This window comes from Mobula birostris, chromosome 16, assembly GCF_030028105.1.
Source record: "Mobula birostris isolate sMobBir1 chromosome 16, sMobBir1.hap1, whole genome shotgun sequence".
NCBI lineage: Eukaryota > Metazoa > Chordata > Chondrichthyes > Myliobatiformes > Myliobatidae > Mobula > Mobula birostris.
In genome coordinates this window covers 6960584-6978859 of record NC_092385.1, presented here as the reverse complement: position 1 = coordinate 6978859, position 18276 = coordinate 6960584, and the positions used below count along the sequence as shown (strand labels likewise).

Genomic DNA, 18276 nt, shown 5'->3' with positions numbered 1-18276 from the left:
GATGGGAAGTGTATCGTCATGCATTTTGGTAGAAGGAATAAAGGCATTAACTATTTTCTAAATGGGGAGAAAATTCAGAAATCAGAGGTGCAAGAGGACCTAGGAGTCCTTGTGCAGGTTTGCCTAAAGGTTAACTTACAGTTTGAGTTTGCTGTAAGGAAGGCAGATGCAACATTAGCATTCATTTCAAGAGCAGAATACAACAGCAAGGAAGTAATGCTGAAGCTTTATAAAGCATTGGTCAGACGGCCTTTAGACCATAAGACATAGGAGCAGAATTAGGCCATTCAGCCCATTGGGTCTGCTCTGACATTCCATCGTGGCTGATCCCGGATCCCACTCAACCCTATACACCTGCCTTCTCGCCATATCCTTTGATGCCTTGACCAATCAGGAAATGATCAACTTCCACTTTAAATATACCCATGGACTTGGCCTCCAAAGCTGTCCGTGGAAGAGCATTCCACAGATTCACTACTCTCTGGCTGAAAAAATTCCTCCCTACCTCTGTTCTAAAGGATCGCCCCTCAATTTGAGGCTGTGCCTCTAGTTCTGGATACCCCCCCACCATAGGAAGCATCCTCGCCACATCCACCCTATCTAGTCCTTTCAAAGAGATCCCCCCACCCCCCCACCCCCGCATTCTTCTAAATTCCAGTGAGTACAAGCCCAAAAGCAGATGACACAAAGATCAGAGGAGGGGTAGGTAATGCTGAGGAAGCAATACAATTACAGAAGGACTTAGAATGGGCAAAAATGTGCAGATAGAATACAGTGTTGGGAAATGTATGATAATGCATTTTGGTAAAAGGAACAAAAGAGCAGACCATTTTCTGAATGAGGAGAAAATTCAAACAGAGGTATAAAGGACCTTAGGAGTACTTGTGCAAGACTCCCAGAAGATTAATTTACAGGTTGAGTCTGTGATAAAGAAGGCAATTGCAACATTGGCATTCATTTCAAGGAGAATAGAATATAAAAACAAGGAGATAATGCTGAGGCTTTGTAAGACACTAGTCAGGTCACACTTGGAGTACTGTCAACAGTTTTGGGCCCTGTATCTCGGAAAGGATGTGTTGTCATTGGAGAGAGTCCAGAGGAGGTTCACGAGGATGATTCTGGGAATGTAGGAATTAACATATGATGAGTATTTGATGGCTCTGGGCCTGTAATCACTGGAGTTTAGAAGACTGGGTGAGGAGAGGGGATCTCATTGAAACCTACTGAATATTGAAAGGCCTCGATAGAGCGGATGTGGAGAGGAAGTTTCCTATGTTGGGGGAGTCTAGGAGCAGAGGGCACAGCCTCAGAATAGGAATGTATCCCTTTAAAATAGAGACGAGAAGAAATTGTTTTAGCTGGAGGGTGGTGAATCTGTGGAAGTCATTTCCACAGCTGGCTATGGAAGCCAAGTCATTGGTATCTCCAAAGTGGAGGTTGATAGTTTCTTGGTTAGTCAGGCCATCAAAGGTTACGGGGAGAAGGCAGGAGAAAGGGATTGAAAGGACCAATAAATCAGCCATGATGGAATGGCGGATGGATTCGATGGGCAGAATGGCCTAATTCTGTTCCTTCATCTTTACGGTTTAACATCTGGACAGGAACCAGACTCCTGACGAAGAGCAGGAGTACAAAGGTATGACAGCTGAACCATACGGTAAGCACAACTCTTTGGTTTTTAAGAGAGCCTACCTGCAAATGCTCCATTCCGGCTCAATTTTGGAGATGGTGGGGTCCTCCGTGTAGTTGTACTTAACGCTGGGGTTTTGCAGTTGAGCCCGGTTAATGTGGACTCGGATGGAAGCTGGACCTTTGCCCGTGGTTGAGGCAGATGTCACACAGATAATCTCCCCTGAAGTCCTCCTGAAGGACAAGGTGCAGAAAGAGCATGAAATGAAAACGGGAGATATAGGGTTAACTGATAAATGGCAGATTTCCAGCGAACGCTGCATCTCAAGAGTTAGAATATGGAACGCAGATCAATAACAGGCTGTTCGGCCCATGATACTGTTCTGAACTATTTACCTAAATAAAACTGCTAACTAAACAAATCCTAACTATCTCTACCCATTATCTGGCAACACACACAAAATGCAGGACCACCTAGCATCTATGGAAATGAATAAACAGTTGACGTTTTGTGTTGAGACCCTTTATCAGGACTGGAAAGGAAGGGGGTCGACGCCAGAATAAAAAGGTGGGGGGAGGAGGAGGAGGAGGATAGCTAGAAGGTGGTAGGTGAAGCCAGGAGGGTGGGAAAGGTCAAGGGTTGGAGAGGAAGTAATCTGATAGGAGGGAGAGTGGACAATAGGAAAAAGGGAAAGGGGAGGGGACCCAGGGGTGGTAATAGGCAGGTGAGGAGGTCAGAGGCCATAGTCGTGAATAGAAGAGGGGGAGGGAAGAAAATTAACAAATGGAGAAATTGATATTCATGCCATCAGGTTGGAGGCTACTTGATTATTCCTCCACCCTGAGAGTGGCCTCATCTTGGCACAAGAGGAGACCATGGACCAACATGACAGAACGGGAATGGGAATCAGAATTAAAATGTTTAGCCACCGGGATCTGATTAACTAACTTAAACCAGTTTACCCTCTCAGAGACTCTGAATGATCAGCTTATAATCTGGCATATATGCCCTTCATTCAGAGCTTTCCCACCGGAAAAAAAAGTCATCTCAAAATCCTGCCCCCCCCATCATGATTTTATCCCCCATTCTTCAGAATTCAGTTCCAACATTTTTAAATGTATGTGTTTTTCTCTTTCATATCAGCCCAGTGAATCTCTTTTGGAAAGTCTCCTTGTATAGTGACAAGGTTTGGTCTTTCTAAACGTACCTTTCAAATCGGCAGATTCCATTATCTCCGATGTAAGCCTCCACAGAACTGCCGGCATCGAGGTGGACGCCCATGATTGTCACTCGGCTGCCACCGGAGACGGGTCCTTGGGAGGGGACCACCTTGTTAAACCTTGGCGTCTTGGGAGTTTGGGGGAGAAGATAACACAAAATTGTTGTCAGAAATAAACTGAATATTCCAAAGAGATGCAAAGAGAGAGGGAGAGGGGTAGACAGGGTGACAGAGGGACAGAGTGAAAGAGGGAGAGGGGGTGGTGGAGGGGGAAGAGAGAGTGGAGGGAGGGAGGGTGAGAGGGGGAGAAGCGGGGAAGGGGGATGGGGAGGTGGTGGGGAAGGGGAGGGGGAGGGAGAATGACGGAGATGTAAAAGTGATAGAAAACATATGTAATTTGGAGAACATAAGAAAGAGAGGCTATGCAAACTCTGAAATATGTCCAATCACAAACACAAGGGATTCTGCAGACACTGGAAATGCAGAGCAACACTCACAGAATGCTGGAGGAACTCAGCAGGCCAGCCAGCATCTATGGAAAAGAATAAACAGTCGACATTTCAGGCTGAGACCTTTCATCAGTCCTCCAGCGTTTTGTGTACGTGTTGTCTGAAATATGCCTTACATTTCTTTTAGTGCCTGTACCAACCTTAGGACTTCCCAAAGTTTTTAAGAGGCCAATGGAATATATTTTTTCTGAATGCTTTCACTATAACTATGTAGGAAATTGTACACAGTCTATATCAATGTCATAGTCAGAGAAAATAACAGTCAGAAACAGGCCCTGTGCCCCATCTAGTCCATCCCAACCTGTTTTTCTGACTAGTCGCAGGTATCCGCACCTGGACCATAGCATTCCACACCACTCTCATCCCCGTGCACTTATCCAAACTTCTCTTCAATGTTGCAATGGAACCAGCAGATCAATTATTTTAGTTCATAGCAGGTGATGGCTGATGGCAATGCCAGCATTTACTCTTAATCCTTAATTCCCCTAAACTCTGCTGTGGACGGTCCCGAGCCCAGCTGTGAAAGGAGGAGGGTTGGACATGGGGCTAGCAACCCCATCCTGTAAAAATTCAGAGCTGCAGAAACGCCAACAGAAGCTTCAAAGACTTCAAGGGCTGGGGTGAGCTGCTGTCGGTGGCCTATGGCCCAGTATGGGTAATGGGCTTAAGTAAACATAATTGCCTCTTAAACTGAAGAGGCGATTAAGAATCATGAAACCTGCAGTCACATATACACCCAGTGGCCACTTCAATCAGGTATACCTGCACAACTGCTCATTAATGCAAATGTCTAATCAGCCAATCATGGGGCAGCAACTCAATGCTTAAAAGCATGCAGGCGTAGTCAAGAGGCTCAGTTGCTGATCAAACATCAGAATGGGGAAGAAATGTGATCTAAGTGTCTTTGACTCTGGAATGAGTGTTGGTGCCAGATGGGGTGGTTTGAGTATCTCAGAAACTGCTGATCTTGAAGTGGATGGGCTACGGCAGTAGAAGACCACGAATATACACTTAGTAGCCACTTTGTTAGGTACACGAGGCTCACATAGCATGTCAACAGTGAAATATATCTAAATACTAAACTTTCTGCCCTGCAGTACTAAAACCAATTGCAAAAGCAGCAGCCAAAATGAACTAAGTCAACACTAAACAGGATTCGAACCAGAGTCCTCTCACACAGTGAACACAACACCCAGAGACTGGTATCACCCTGAAGGCTTGCTATGCACAGACAAGAGACGGATGCCAGAATGAAAGTGATGCAAGGGCTCAAACACTTGGAAGCTCTTACCACGAAGGTGAAGGGCTCTGATGAGATAGCCCGATAGTCATCGTTGCAGTCCACAACACAGACCTCCACGTAACCTTTGTCAGCCACCTGGGGCATGGCCTGCTCCATGTCACACACGATCCTGGAAGCAAACAGATTAGACTAGCTTTAGTTACCGAAACATACAGTGAAAAGTGTCACTCTGCGCTCGCGACAAACACAGCCCGAAGGTGTGCTGGGGGCAGCCCGCAAGTGTCACCATGTTTCCGGTGCCAATATGGCATGGCCACAGCTTACTAATCGCAACCTGTTTGCCGTTTTGAAACGAGGACAGCACACCAGAGTACCCAGAGGAATCCCACAGAGTCAGGGAGAAAGTACAAGCTCCTAACAGTCAGCGGTGGGAATTGAACCCTGATCTCACAGTGACTGGCACTCGAAGTTATTACACTAACCACTATGCTACTGTGCCCAAAGGGCAAGGTAATCACTGTTTCTAGCCCAGTGCAGCGTCTCCCTATTTGAGCAAGATCTGGCCAATTCATGTCGAAGGCCCAGCTGCCCTATGCCCCGGTGTCTCCCCACTTTCACTAGGTGCCCCTAAGGATAACTCAAGCTTCGTGACATTGCAGGGGGTACGCTGTTCTCCCGCTTCGCTGCTTGCGCAGGGACAGTCTGAGTTAGATACAGAATGAAGTTCCTTCTGTATTGTACGGGCACATGCCACCCGGGCAGGATCAGCACAGACTGGAGATAGGTTTGCACAGGGAGAGGCTGTTCCCATTCCCTTTCTAATAAAAACAACTTAGTTACAGAGTCAACCTCCTATTAAATTTATAGTGTATATTTAAAGCCGAGGTCGATAGGCACTTAATTAATTAAGTGCGTCAATGGTTATGGGGAGAAGGCAGGAGAACGGGGTTGAGGGGGAAAATAAATCAGTCATGAAGGAATAACAGAGCAGTCTCAATGGGCCGAATGGCCTAATTCTGCTCCTCTATGTTATGGCCTTGCACTGGCAGGACAATGCATCGGTACTGAGTGTGACACACGGCATGCTTCCAGTGGCCTCAGTTCAATTCTGACCTCGGGCACTGTCGGTGTGGAGTTCTCCGTGTTAGTGTTATACAGCAAGGAACCAGGCCATTAGGCCCAATTCTTCCACGCCATTCGAGGTCCCCAAACGAGTTCAACCCAAGTGCCTGCGTTTGACACATATCTCTCTTAAGCATTTCTATCCATGTGTATGGAAATCCAGCTGCAAAGTCCAGAGATTGTTCCCAATCTTTAAAATTTTAGTTTACGGATACAGCATGGTTACAGGCTCTCCCACCCAACCAGCCCCATACCACCCAATTGTACTCATCTGACCGATTTACCCACTAACCCATACAGTTTTGGAATTTCGGAGGAAACCAGAGCACCTGGAGGAGACCCACATGGTCGCGGGGAGAGCATACAGACTCCTTATAGACAGCAATGCGAATTGAATCTGGGTCACTGTTCCTTGAGCTCTGGGTCAAGGTGTTAAATTGGGTCATGTTTTACGCTGGTCCACAGTTGTCCGACTCCGATTAAGTTTATATTAAATAAATCTGCTTTTAAGATGGAAAGAGTGCAGATAAGACGATGTTGAAAGGAATTTGACAGTCCCGGTTATAGGGAGAGATTAGACAGGCTAGGACTTTCTTACCTTGGAGCGCAGAGGACTAAGAAATGATGTCATAAAGGTGCACAAAATCAGGGTGAATGCACTCCGTCTTTTTCTCAGAGTTGGGGATTCAAGGACTAGGGAGCATGGGTTTATGGTGAGAGGAGAGAGGTTTAATAGGAACCTGACGGGCAAGCTTTTCACCCAGAGGGTGGTCTGTATGTGGACTGAGCTGTCAGACAAAGAGGTTAAGACAAATACATAAACAACTTTCAAAAGACGGTTGGACAGGCGTTTGAATAGGAAAGATTTAAAGTTCAAAGTAAATTTATTACCAAACTCTATATATGTCACAAAATACAACCCTGAGATTCGCTTTCTTGAAAGTATTCACAGAACAATAGAGTCAATGCAAAACTACACACGAAGACTGATAAACAATCAAAATGTAAAAGAAGAGAATGTGTAAATACAAAAAGAGAACTATTAATAACAAAACAAATGTAAATTCATAATATTGAGAATGCTTACAACGTTGAGAGCCGTCCCACAACACAAACGAAGCTCTCCTTTGCCCAGCTTTTGGAAAATCAGATCACTCTTCGATCCTGCTTTTGCCGACGTACAAGCAGAAGCTGAAACAAGAGGTGGCCGTTGTTAAAACGGTCCACTGTTGGTCCGACCAATTGGCCTCCATGCTGCAGGACTGGAATGTTTCCCATGATGAGGATGTCTCTGAGTTCGCGGATGGAGTCAGGTGCTTCACCCGGAAGTGCATCGTCGATGCTGTCCCCCAGAAGTCGGTCAGGATCTTCCCGAACCAGAAACCCTGGATCAATAGTTCCGTGTGAGCAGCATTTACTGTGCAACATATTGCTAACATTGCCAGCAGTCAGCTGGAGCTCAGGGAAAGCAGCTACGGTCTGCACAAAGCTATCGAGGCTGTGAAACAATATAGGGACAAGATTGAGTGAAGATTCACAATGAATAGCACACGTGACTTGGGGCGAGGGCTGCGTACCATCGCAGACTTCAAAGCCAAATGTTGTGGTGCCGCCAACATCATGCCCTCTCTCCCAGAAGAGCTCAATCGCTTTTACGCTCGGTTCGATGTCGCTAGCTCCGAGCCTCCGAGGAAAGCCACCGCTACAACCTGCAACCTGGTCATCTCTGAGGCTGAGGTGTGCAGATATTTCCAACGAGTGGACAGTCGCAAGGCTGCAGGATCGGACGGCACCCCAGGGCGAGTACTCAGGATGTGCGCAGCACAACTGGCAGGTGTGTTTACAAACATTTTTAATCTCTCCCCCTCCCTGTGTAGAGTACCCTCCTGCTTCAAATTATCCACCAATGACCCTGTACCAAAAAAGACCAAGGTAACATGCCTGAATGACTGGCATCCTGTCATACTCACCTCAATAACAAGCAAATGCTTTGAGAGGCTGGTTAAGAATTACATCTGCAGCTGGCCACCACCCACACTAGATCCCCTACAATTTGCCTACCGACACAACCGATCGACAGATAACACCATAGCCACAGCTCTACATACTGTCTTTACACATCTGGAGAAGAAGAATGCTTATGTGAGAATGCTGTTCTTGAACTACCGTTCAGCATTCAACACCATAATTCCCTCCAGGCTCAACAAGAAGCTCAGAGACCTCGGCCTTGACCCTGCCTGGTGCAGCTGGATCCTGGACTTCCTGTCAGATCACCAGCAGGTGGTAAGAGTGAGCTCCCTCACCTCCACCCCTCCGACTCTCTATACAGGAGCCCCTCAGTGCTGTGTACTGAGTCCCCTCCTTTACTCCCTGTAATCCCATGACTGTATCGCCACCCACAGCTCTAATCTGCTAATTAAATTTGCCGACAACACTACATTGATTAGCCTAATTTCAAACAGTAATGAGGTGGCCTACAGGGAAGAAGTCATCCCTCTGACACGGTGATATCAAGAAAACAACCTCTCCCTCAATGTCACAAAAACAAAGGAGCTGGTTGTGGATTACAGGGGGAACGGAGACGGCTAACCCCTATTGACATCAATGGATCTGGGCTTGAGAGGGTAAACAGCTTCAAGTTCCTCAGCATCCACATCACTGAAGACCTCACGTGGTCTGTACACACCAGCTGTGTGGTGAAAAAGGCACAACAGCGCCTCTTTCACCTCAGATGGTTGAGGAAGTTTGGTATGGGCCCCCAAATCCTAAGAACTTTCTAAAGGGTACAATTGAGGACATCCTGACTGGCTGCTTCACAGCCTGGTATGGGAACTGTACTTCCCTCAATTGCAGGACTCAGCAGAGAGTGGTTGTGAACTTCCCATGATTCAGGATATTTACAAAGACAAGTGTGTAAAGAGGATCATTGGGGATCCGAGTCACCCCAACCACAAACTGTTCCAGCTGTTACTATCTGGGAAACGGTACCGCAGCATAAAAGCCAGGACCAACAGGCTCCAGGACAGCTTCTTCCACCAGGTCATCAGACTGATTAATTCATGCTGATTTGAGTGTATTTCTGGGTTACATTGACTGTTCTATTTATCATAAATTACTATGATTGCACATTGCACATTTAGAGGAGACATAAGGTAAAGATTTTTACTCCGTGTATGGGAAGGATGTAAGAAATAAAGTCAATTCATTCAACATGAGTTGTAGTGTTCGTGAAAGTGAGTCTGTAGGTTGTGAAAGCAGTTCAGTGTTGAGGTGAGTGAGGTTATCCATGTCAGATCAGGAGCCTGACAGTTGAAGGGTAATAACTGTCCCTGAACCTGGTGGTGTGGGACCTGAGGCTGCTGTAGAGAGCTTGGAACTGGATCCTTGTTAATGGATGCTGCTTTCTGATGGCAGTGCTCCTCATAGATGTGCACAATGGCGGGGAGGGCTTTGCCTGTGATGGACTGGGCCGTTTTCTACCATCTTTTGTAGGCTTTTCAGTTCATGGCCATTCCATTCCGTACCAGACAGATGTAGACCAAATGTAGGCAAATGGCACTAGCTGAGATGGGCATGCTAGTCAGCATGGAGCAGATGGGCCAAAGGGTCTGGCTCCAGGCTGAATGATTCAATGGCTCTCAGCAGAAATGACTTGACTTTATAGATCAACTGACTGGATTGGCTTCCCAGTCAGTTGTCCACTCGGAGGAGTCAACCAGCCGACGGGATTGGGAAATTGTGGGAAATTTCTGAAATGACTGAGGCTGATGTGTTTACCTGACAGAGGCAACACAAGTGGACAAGGTGGGATACTTGCCTTTATTCTACCGAGATGCAACACAGAGTGTCATAGGAAGTCATTCCTACCTGTGGCCATCAAACTTTACAACTCCTCCCTTGGAGGGTCAGACACCCTGAGCCAATAGGCTGGTCCTGGACTTATTTCTTGGCATAATTTACATATTACTATTTAACTATTTATGGTTTTATTACTATTTATTATTTATGGTGCAACTGTAACGAAAACCAATTTCCCCCGGGATCAATAAAGTATGACTATGACTATTGGTCAGGGCACCGAGTATAAGGACAACGAAGTCAAGTGGCGGCTTTACTAAACATTGGTCAGACCACACTTGGAGTAGAACGTGCAGGTCTGGTTGCCGTTGACAGGAAGGATGTGGAGGGTTTGGAAAGGAAGCAGGATAGGTTTACAAGGAATCTGCCTGGATGAGAGACCATCAGCTATACAGAGTGCAGGGGGAGAGGGGTTTGATGTTTTTTTTTGAATGAGTTCCATAGTTCCTGTTTCTGTGGGGAAGACAAATCTCAGGGTTGTATACTGCATACATAATTTATCAATAAATGTACTCTGAATCCGACAAAGAGGTCTGACATACTTGGGTTGTTTTCTTTGGAGCGCCAGCGGCTGAGGAGAGAATTATGAGAGATATAGGTCGATTTCGACTGTCTGCCCATCCTCCCAGGGTAGAAATGCCAAGGACCAGAGGGCACGCATTTAAGGCGAAGTGGGAAAGATTTAAAGGAGATGTGTGAGGCAAGTTTTCACAGAGCAGTGGTGGGTGTCTGGAACAGGCTGCCAGGTACACTAGTGGAAATAGGTATAATGGTGGTGTCAGACAGATACACAGGGAATCGAGGATATGGATTATGTTCAGGCAGGAGGTAATTAGTTTAATTCAGCATTGTGTTCAGCACAGACACTGTGGGCTGAAGGGCCTGTCCTGTGCTGTACTGTTCTCTGATCTGTGTACACACTCACTGCTCGGCGCTGATGTACTCCTCTGGGATGGGATTACAGCGGACCCTTCCCACGTGCACCCCGTAACGGATCTCGGAGAACATCAGGCCCAGGTTCACGCCGGTGATGGTCAGCCTGGTTCCTCCCTCCTTCGGCCCCGTCTCAGGCACCAGCTGTGGAGAGGAAAAAGGCACAGGTTGACAGTCTCGCCTAGCCAGCAAGAGAGCTATCTGCAACCGCACCATCTCCCGAACTTCCAGGCCCTAACGCTTTTGGAATGTGCAGGGCAACCACAGCACAGGGAGGAAACCCACGTGGTCAAAGGGAGAACGTACAAACTCCTTACAGACAACAGCAGTGAGAATTGAACCCTGATTGTTGGTGCTAACCACTGGAATCACTGTATCACATCTATGCTCTTTATAATGTGTGTTGCCTGACACATCACTTTGCCTGAGATTTTCAGTACACAAGACAGATCACTCCCAGACGATGAAGCAGCCAGCAGCTACACATGCATCACACAAGAAGGCACACACAGCCCTGGCGGTGGGTCAGAAATTGGCTGATACGAATATCATCGGCAGTTTCATACCATAGAAATAACCTCTCCAAGTGCATCTTCAGACATAACAAAGAGCGGGGTTGGATTAAATCTTCCGCATTCCTGACGGAGTTTGAAAGACTCTTGCAGACAAGCTAGATGCTCCGCTGTTAGCAAGCTCGCAGGCTAGTCAGCAACTGAGAGCGTAGCTTCAAATTGCTTTTCCCAAGTGAAAAGGCTGTTGGCTATCAAGCTGCTTGCGCTGTCTGTCTGCAAGGAGTTTGGACGTCCTCCCCATGACTCTGTGTGTGGCATTCCTCTGGGTGCTCCAGTTTTTGGTGCCAAAAGCGTGCAAACACCTGCAGGCTGTCCAGTGCCATCTCGACTGATTTCATTTAATACAAACGATGCATTTCACTGTACGTCTCCACGTCCAGCTGACAAGTAAACCTGGTCTTTAAATTTTGACACTCCAAAGGCATAGCGGTTAGGGCTAGTGAGTTGTGGGCATGCTACGTTGGGGCAGGAAGTGTGGTGACGCTTGCTAACTGCCCCCAGGACACCTTCAGACTGTGTTGGTCAATGACGGAAATGACACACTTGTTTTGATGTTCATGTGAAAAATCTAATCTAATAAAGCTAATCTGACTGCTGTTTCCCTGAGAGCTGTGCAGGGATGAGATGTCTGCGTTGGTGGGGGGGAGTAAAAGGGTGTAAAGGGAGGAGGGAATGTGGTATGGGGTCCAGTGAGGCAGGCAACCCCTATTCCAACTCAGGATGAAATTCAAAAAGGAATGCTGCGGATGCTGGAAATCTGAAATAAAGGCAGAACATGCTGGAAACACTCAGCAGGTCAGTCAGCATCTGTGGGGAGAGAACCTCTCATAGAATCATACATGAAGACAACCTTCATCCCAACTGCTCCACGGTGATCAAGATGCAGTGTAGTGGTTAGCACAAAACCCTACAACATCAGCAACCCTGGTTCAATACCCGTCACTGCCCGTAAGGAGATTGTATGTTCTCCCCGTGAGTGCATGGGTTTCCTCCCTCAGTCCAAAGACGTACTGGTGAATGGTTAATTGGTCATTTTAAATTGTCCTGTGAATGGGCTAGGATTAATTGGAGGACTGCTGGGTGGCGAGGCTCGAAGGGCCGAAAGAGCCTGTTTTGCACTGTACCTGGATAAATAAATAAATAAATTTAGCCCATTTGCCTGTTTATGGCCCATAATGTTATAAACCTTTCCTATGCACGTACTCTAAGAATCTCGGGCCTGAACTTTGCTTGTCTGCCCACAGATGCTGCCCAACCTGCTGAGTACTTTTTGTGTTTTTATTCCAATTTTGGAACCTGACTTCAGAATAAACAAGATCTAAAGGTTGGAGAGTGCAAGAAGGTGGAGGAATGAGAAAAGAAGGCCAAGGGGGCATCGAGAGCAAGAAGTTCATCGTGGGAGCCAAGCGTGGGGTTCGGCAAGCTCCACCCACACGTGGACTATGACGGTCCAATCAAAGGACACCTGGCACACCTGGCGGCAGAGGCAGCCAATCAGCTTGGCCAGCTCTGTGCCAGGTGATTGGGCCCATTGTTCCTGCAGCCAATCACTCATCACTCTTCTCGACAGGCCAGAAGGTCTCAGTTACTGAGACACCATGGTTACGGTGATGCTTGGCAATGCGATTCATTAAACCAAATTATTCATAATGGAAAGACAGGTGTAACTTGACAAAACAAATATTATGACTGATGAGGAGCTCTGTAACGGCCTTGTAATAACAATAATAGTATAATTATGGGCAATTTTACATCACTTTTAATGCCAAGTATTCATGTGACAAACAGCTGCAGTCTGCGGGTAAGGCAGGAAGCTGAAGAGAACAAACCCTGAGAGGAGAGATTCCACTGGAACTCAGATCCCAGCGGACAGGCTTGTTAATTTGAGATCAGAGTGAAATGCACAAGTCCCACTTAACACGCACGTCTGTGGAAGGATGAAACAGCAGATCAGAGCAGAAGAGAGCGGTGTGTTGGAGAACTCCCTGTTCCAACTAGGGCTGTGGGGTACTGGGAATGGGAATCGAGGGGTCTACGGATGGGGGAGGGAGGGAGGGAGCGAAGGGAAAATTATAAACAGAAGGGAGAGAGGGAATTCAAAATGGGTGAGGGGGAAGTGGAGTGAGGGGGAGAGGAGGGGGGAGAGGAGAGGAGGGGGAGAGGAGGGAGAGAGGAGAGGAGGGAGAGAGGAGGGAGAGAGGAGAGGAGTGGGGAGAGGAGAGGGGAGGAGAGAGAAGGGGAGGAGAGAGGAGGGGAGGAGAGAGGAGGGGAGGAGAGAGGAGGGGAGGTGAGAGGGAGTGGGGAGGGGAAGAGAAGGAAAGGGAAAAGGAGGAGAGGGGGAAGAGGGAAGGGGAAAGAGGGGAAGAGGTGGAAGAGAGTGCAAGAGAGGGAAAGACGTGGAAGAGAGGGGAAGATAGAAAGAGATGAAAAGAGAAAGGAAGAGATGGGAAGGGGAAGAGAGGAGGAAGAAACATAGAAACATAGAAAACCTACAGCACAATACAGGCCCTTCGGCCCACAATGCTGTGCTGAACATGTACTTATTTTAGAAATTACCTCAGGTTACCCATAGCCCTCTATTTTTCTAAAGAAGGGGAAAGAGGGGGAAGGGGGAAAGGGGGGAAGGGGAAGAGGGGTGAGGGGAAGAGGGGGGAAAGGAGGCGAGGGGGAAGAGGGGGCAAGGGGAAGTGGGGGGCAAGGAGGAAGGGAAGAGGGGAATAGAGGGGAAGAGGGGAGGAGTAGGAAAAGGAAGAGAGGGAAAAGGAGGAAAGATGGTGGGAGAGCAGGAAAGGGGGGAGAAAGAGGGATGAAGAAGGAAAAAGGGAGGAAGGGGAAAGAGGGAGAATGTCAGGGAAAAAGGAGGAAAACAGGAGAAGCAGGGAAGGGGAAGAGGGGAAGGGTAAAAGGGAAGGGGAAAAAGGAGGAAATAGTGAGGAAAGATGGGAAAAGAGGGAGGAAAAGTGGAGGGGGAAGAGGGGAAAGAGGATGACGGGAAAGAGGGGAAGGGGAAGGGGAAAGGGGAAGGGGGAACAAGGAAGGGGAAAGAGAGCAAAAGAGGGATCAAGAAGGGAAGAGGGAGAAAGTGGAGTGAAGGTGAAGAGGGAGGAAATACAAGGAAGAGGAAGGAAGGGGAAAGAGGGAGAAACGGGGATTATGGGGAAGAGGGGAAAGATGGACAAAGCAGGGGAAGGGTAAATGGGGAATGAGGGGAAAGGGGAAGAGAGAAAAGGGAGAATGGGGAAAGGGGGAAGGAGGAAGGCGAAAGGGGAGAGTAGTGCACGCACGGACCATGTCTGGGTGGAGGGGTACATGTGCGGTCCATGTGTGAGAGGAACACGTGTTGACCAGGTTGATGTGAACATGCGCAGACCATGTAGAGGGGAGTACGCACGGACCATGTAGGGGGACGTACGCGCGGACCGTGTAGGGGGACGAACGCACGGACCGTGTAGAGGGGAGTACGTGCAGACCGTGTAGAGGGATGTACACACAGACCGTATAGAGGGATGTACACACAGACTGTGTAGAGGGACGTACACGCAGACCGTGTAGAGGGACGTACACGCAGACCGTGTAGAGGGGAGTACGTGCAGACCATGTAGAGGGATGTACACACAGACCGTGTAGAGGGATGTACACATAGACCGTGTAGAGGGATGTACACACAGACCGTGTAGAGGGGAGTACGTGCAGACCGTGTAGAGGGACGTACACACGGACCGTGTAGGGGGACGTACACACAGACCGTGTAGAGGGGAGTACGTGCAGACCGTGTAGAGGGATGTACACACAGACCGTGTAGAGGGATGTACACACAGACCGTGTAGAGGGGAGTACATGCAGACCGTGTAGAGGGATGTACACACAGACCGTGTAGAGGGATGTACACACAGACCGTGTAGAGGGATGTACCTTGGTGATCCTGGGGTTGGTGCACCTGCTGTTGCTGCTGCTTTGGTGCATCCAGCTGCCACCCGGCGTCTGACAGTCGGGTTGAAGCACACACCTCTTCTCCAGCACACACCAGCCGCACTCAAACTTGGGGTCAGCCTTCAGGCAAAGTCCGCAGCTCTCCCGTAATGCAGTGCACTTGTACAGGTGAGCTGGAGGGGAGAGGAGGGGAGAGGAGGGAATGGTTAGTGATCAGAACTGGAGGTTCAGTGATCCCCTCCATTTAGACCTGACTCTACTGGTCGACAACTAGACCAGCCTTATCTTTCCCACCATGTTCCAGTCACACTTCTCCTCGCCTCTTCCAGTCACTCTCATCCCGCTACCCAGCCTCGCCGCTTCCTGCCATTCTCCACCCCGCCACCCAGCCCTCCCGCTTCCTGTCACACCCCAGCCTCACCCCATCCCACTCCCCAGGCTGAGTTCAGAAGAATGAGAGTGATCTCCTTGAAACCTATCAAATATTGAAAGGCCTCGATTGAGTGGACATAGACAGGATGTTTCTACAGTGAGGGAGTCTAAGACCAGAGGTCACAGCCTCAGAATAGAGGGGTATTTCTTTAGAACAGTAAATGAGGAATAATTTCTTTAGCCAGTGGGTGGTGAGTCTGTGGAATTCAATGCCACAGAGGGCTGTGGGTATGAGGAATATTTAAATTGGAAGTTGGTAGGTTCTTGAGTAGTAAGGGTGTCAAAGTTACTGGGAAAACGCAGGAGAATGAGGGATAATAGATCACTGATGATGCAATGGTGGAGCAGACTCGATGGGCCGAATGGCCTGATTCTGCTCCTATATCTCATGGGACTACCTCAGGTAGACACCCCGGTCAGCGTGGGTGAGTTGGCGGAGATGTCTGAAACTACCCTGCTGTGACAAAAACTATCAGATGGCTCCCCGGTACCCTCAGCAACACAATCTATCTACCCGGTTATGATCTTGCACTCCACTGTCTACCTGCACTGCACTTTGGGTGTAACTGTAGAACTTTATTCTGCATTTCTATTGTTACCTTGCACTACCTCAACACACTGTGTCACAATCTGATCTGTATGAACAGTATGCAAGACAAGCTTTTTACTGTACCTTGGTCATGTGACAATAATAAACTAATTCCAGCATAAATTCTGATGATTTATAATTTGTATATACTATTGAACAGAACCCTGGTATGATAAGATGGACTCTTGACCTCACAATCTACCTCATTATGGTCTTGCACCTTACTGCCTACCCGTACTGCACTTTCTCTGTAGCTTTTACACTTCACTCTGCTTTCTGCAATTGTTTTACCTGGTACTACCTAAATGCACTGTGTAATGATTGATCTATATGAATAGTATAGAACACAAGCTTTTCACTGTCTCTCGGTACATGTGACAATAATAAACCAATTCCAATTCCAACCGGAGGGTATAGGTTTACAGTGATGGATAATAGGTTTAGAGGTGACCTCAGGAAGAAATCTTTCACCCGGGGCTGGTTGAACTCTGGGATGCACTTTTTGGAAACAAAGACTCTTACAACAGTCAGGAAGTATTTTTTCAATATAAGAGCAGAACTGGGCTATTTGGCCCATCGAGTCTGCTCCACCATTTCATCATGGCTGATCCATTTTCCTCTCAGCCTCAGTCTCCTGCCTTCTCTCTGTATCCCTTCATACCCTGACTAATCAAGAATCTATCAACCTCTGTCTTAAATATACCCAATGACTTGGCCTCCACAGCCATCTGGGGCAACGAACTCCACAGTTCACCACCTTCTGGCTGAAGAAGGGCATTTGACTGGCCAAGGCAGAGGCTATAGACCAAGTGCTGGTACGTGTCAATTCACTCTGAATCCAGATTAAAAATGGAAGTGGGGTGAACCTAAGTAGCTCTGCCCGTCACCCTCCACATTTCCCTCTCCCCACATTGTTCCCATTGTTCCACACTCCGCTTCCTCTGTCAGATTCCATCACCTGCAGCTCTTTGTTGCCTCTACCAACTTCCATCACTATTTCCACTTTCCCCCTCTCCATCTGCCTATCGTTGACACATTCCTCCCGCAAGGTTCCCTTCTACTTTGATCCCATCTGCCCTCCCCACCGCCCTCACTACAGTCCACGTTCCAGCTTTCTCTTCTATCAGATTCTACCGTCTGGAGCCCTTTGGTGCCTCCATCTATCACCTCCTAGCCTCTGTTCTCACTCTCCCCTCTTCCATCTGCCTATCATCCCTCCTCACCTGGATCCACCCATCACCTCCCAGCCTCTGACTCTATTCCCACTCTCTTCTCCTTCATCTATTGTCCCTCCTCACCTGGATCCACCCATCACCTCCCAGCCTCTGACTCTATTCCCACTCTCTTCTCCTTCATCTATTGTCCCTCCTCACCTGGATCCACCCATCACCTCCCAGCCTCTGACTCTATTCCCACTCTCTTCTCCTTCATCTATTGTCCCTCCTCACCTGGATCCACCCATCACCTCCCAGCCTCTGACACTATTCCCAGTTTTCCCCTCTTCACCTGACTCTCACTCCTCCTCAACTGGATCAACTTACCTCTCAGCCTCCGACACTATTTTCACCCTCTCCTCCTTCAGAGCCCATCACTCTGCTCACCTGGATCCACCTATTACCCACCAGTTCAACACACCCCTTCACTCCAAACTCTATCTCCTCTCTGCTCTTCCAATCCAGATGAAAGATCTTGACCCAAAAGACTGGCTGTCCATTTCCCTCCCAGGTTCTGCCTCACCCACTGGGTTCCTCCAGCCCTTTGTTGCTCTCGGTTCTAGCACCTACACTTTCTTGTGCACCGAATTCTATTTAGACTCACAGAATCAAAGAGCACGACAGCACAGAAACAGGCCCTTCAGCCCATCTAGATCATGCCTAGCCCCACTGTCCTGCACCAGGACCATAACTCCCCACACCTCTCCCATCCAAGTACTCATCCTAACTTCTCTTAAATATTGAAGTCAAATCTCCATCCACCATTTCCACGGCAGCTCATTCCACACTTGAGCGAAGAAGTTCCCCCTCAGGTTCACCTTAACTATTTCACCTTTCACCCTTAATCCATGACCTCTAGTTCTAGTCTCATCCAACCTCAGGGGGAAAACAGCCTGCTTGAATATACCCTATCTACATGCCTCGTAATTCTGTATACTTCAATCGAATCTCCCCTCGTTCTCCTACGCTCCAGGGAATAAAGTTGTAAATTATTTAACCTCTCCATCCAACTCAGGTCCTCACCA

General features: G+C 48.0%; 1 protein-coding gene across 7 annotated transcripts in view; it reads right to left on the bottom strand.

Moving 5' to 3' along the window:
* LOC140210964 (plexin-A1-like) overlaps positions 1–18276 on the bottom strand; it is a 464700-nt gene that overhangs the window by 89071 nt on the left and 357353 nt on the right. For 6 of the 7 annotated variants that reach the window (XM_072280256.1, XM_072280258.1, XM_072280257.1 and 3 more), the window contains 5 exons: positions 14999–15189; positions 10507–10658; positions 4650–4770; positions 2838–2977; positions 1693–1863 (listed from right to left, as the gene is read on the bottom strand). In XM_072280256.1, coding sequence (XP_072136357.1) covers positions 1693–1863; positions 2838–2977; positions 4650–4770; positions 10507–10658; positions 14999–15189 — 775 coding nt within the window. Of the gene's footprint in view, positions 1–1692; positions 1864–2837; positions 2978–4649; positions 4771–10506; positions 10659–14998; positions 15190–18276 lie in introns of those variants that run through there. The other variant, XM_072280262.1, reaches the window with a different exon arrangement.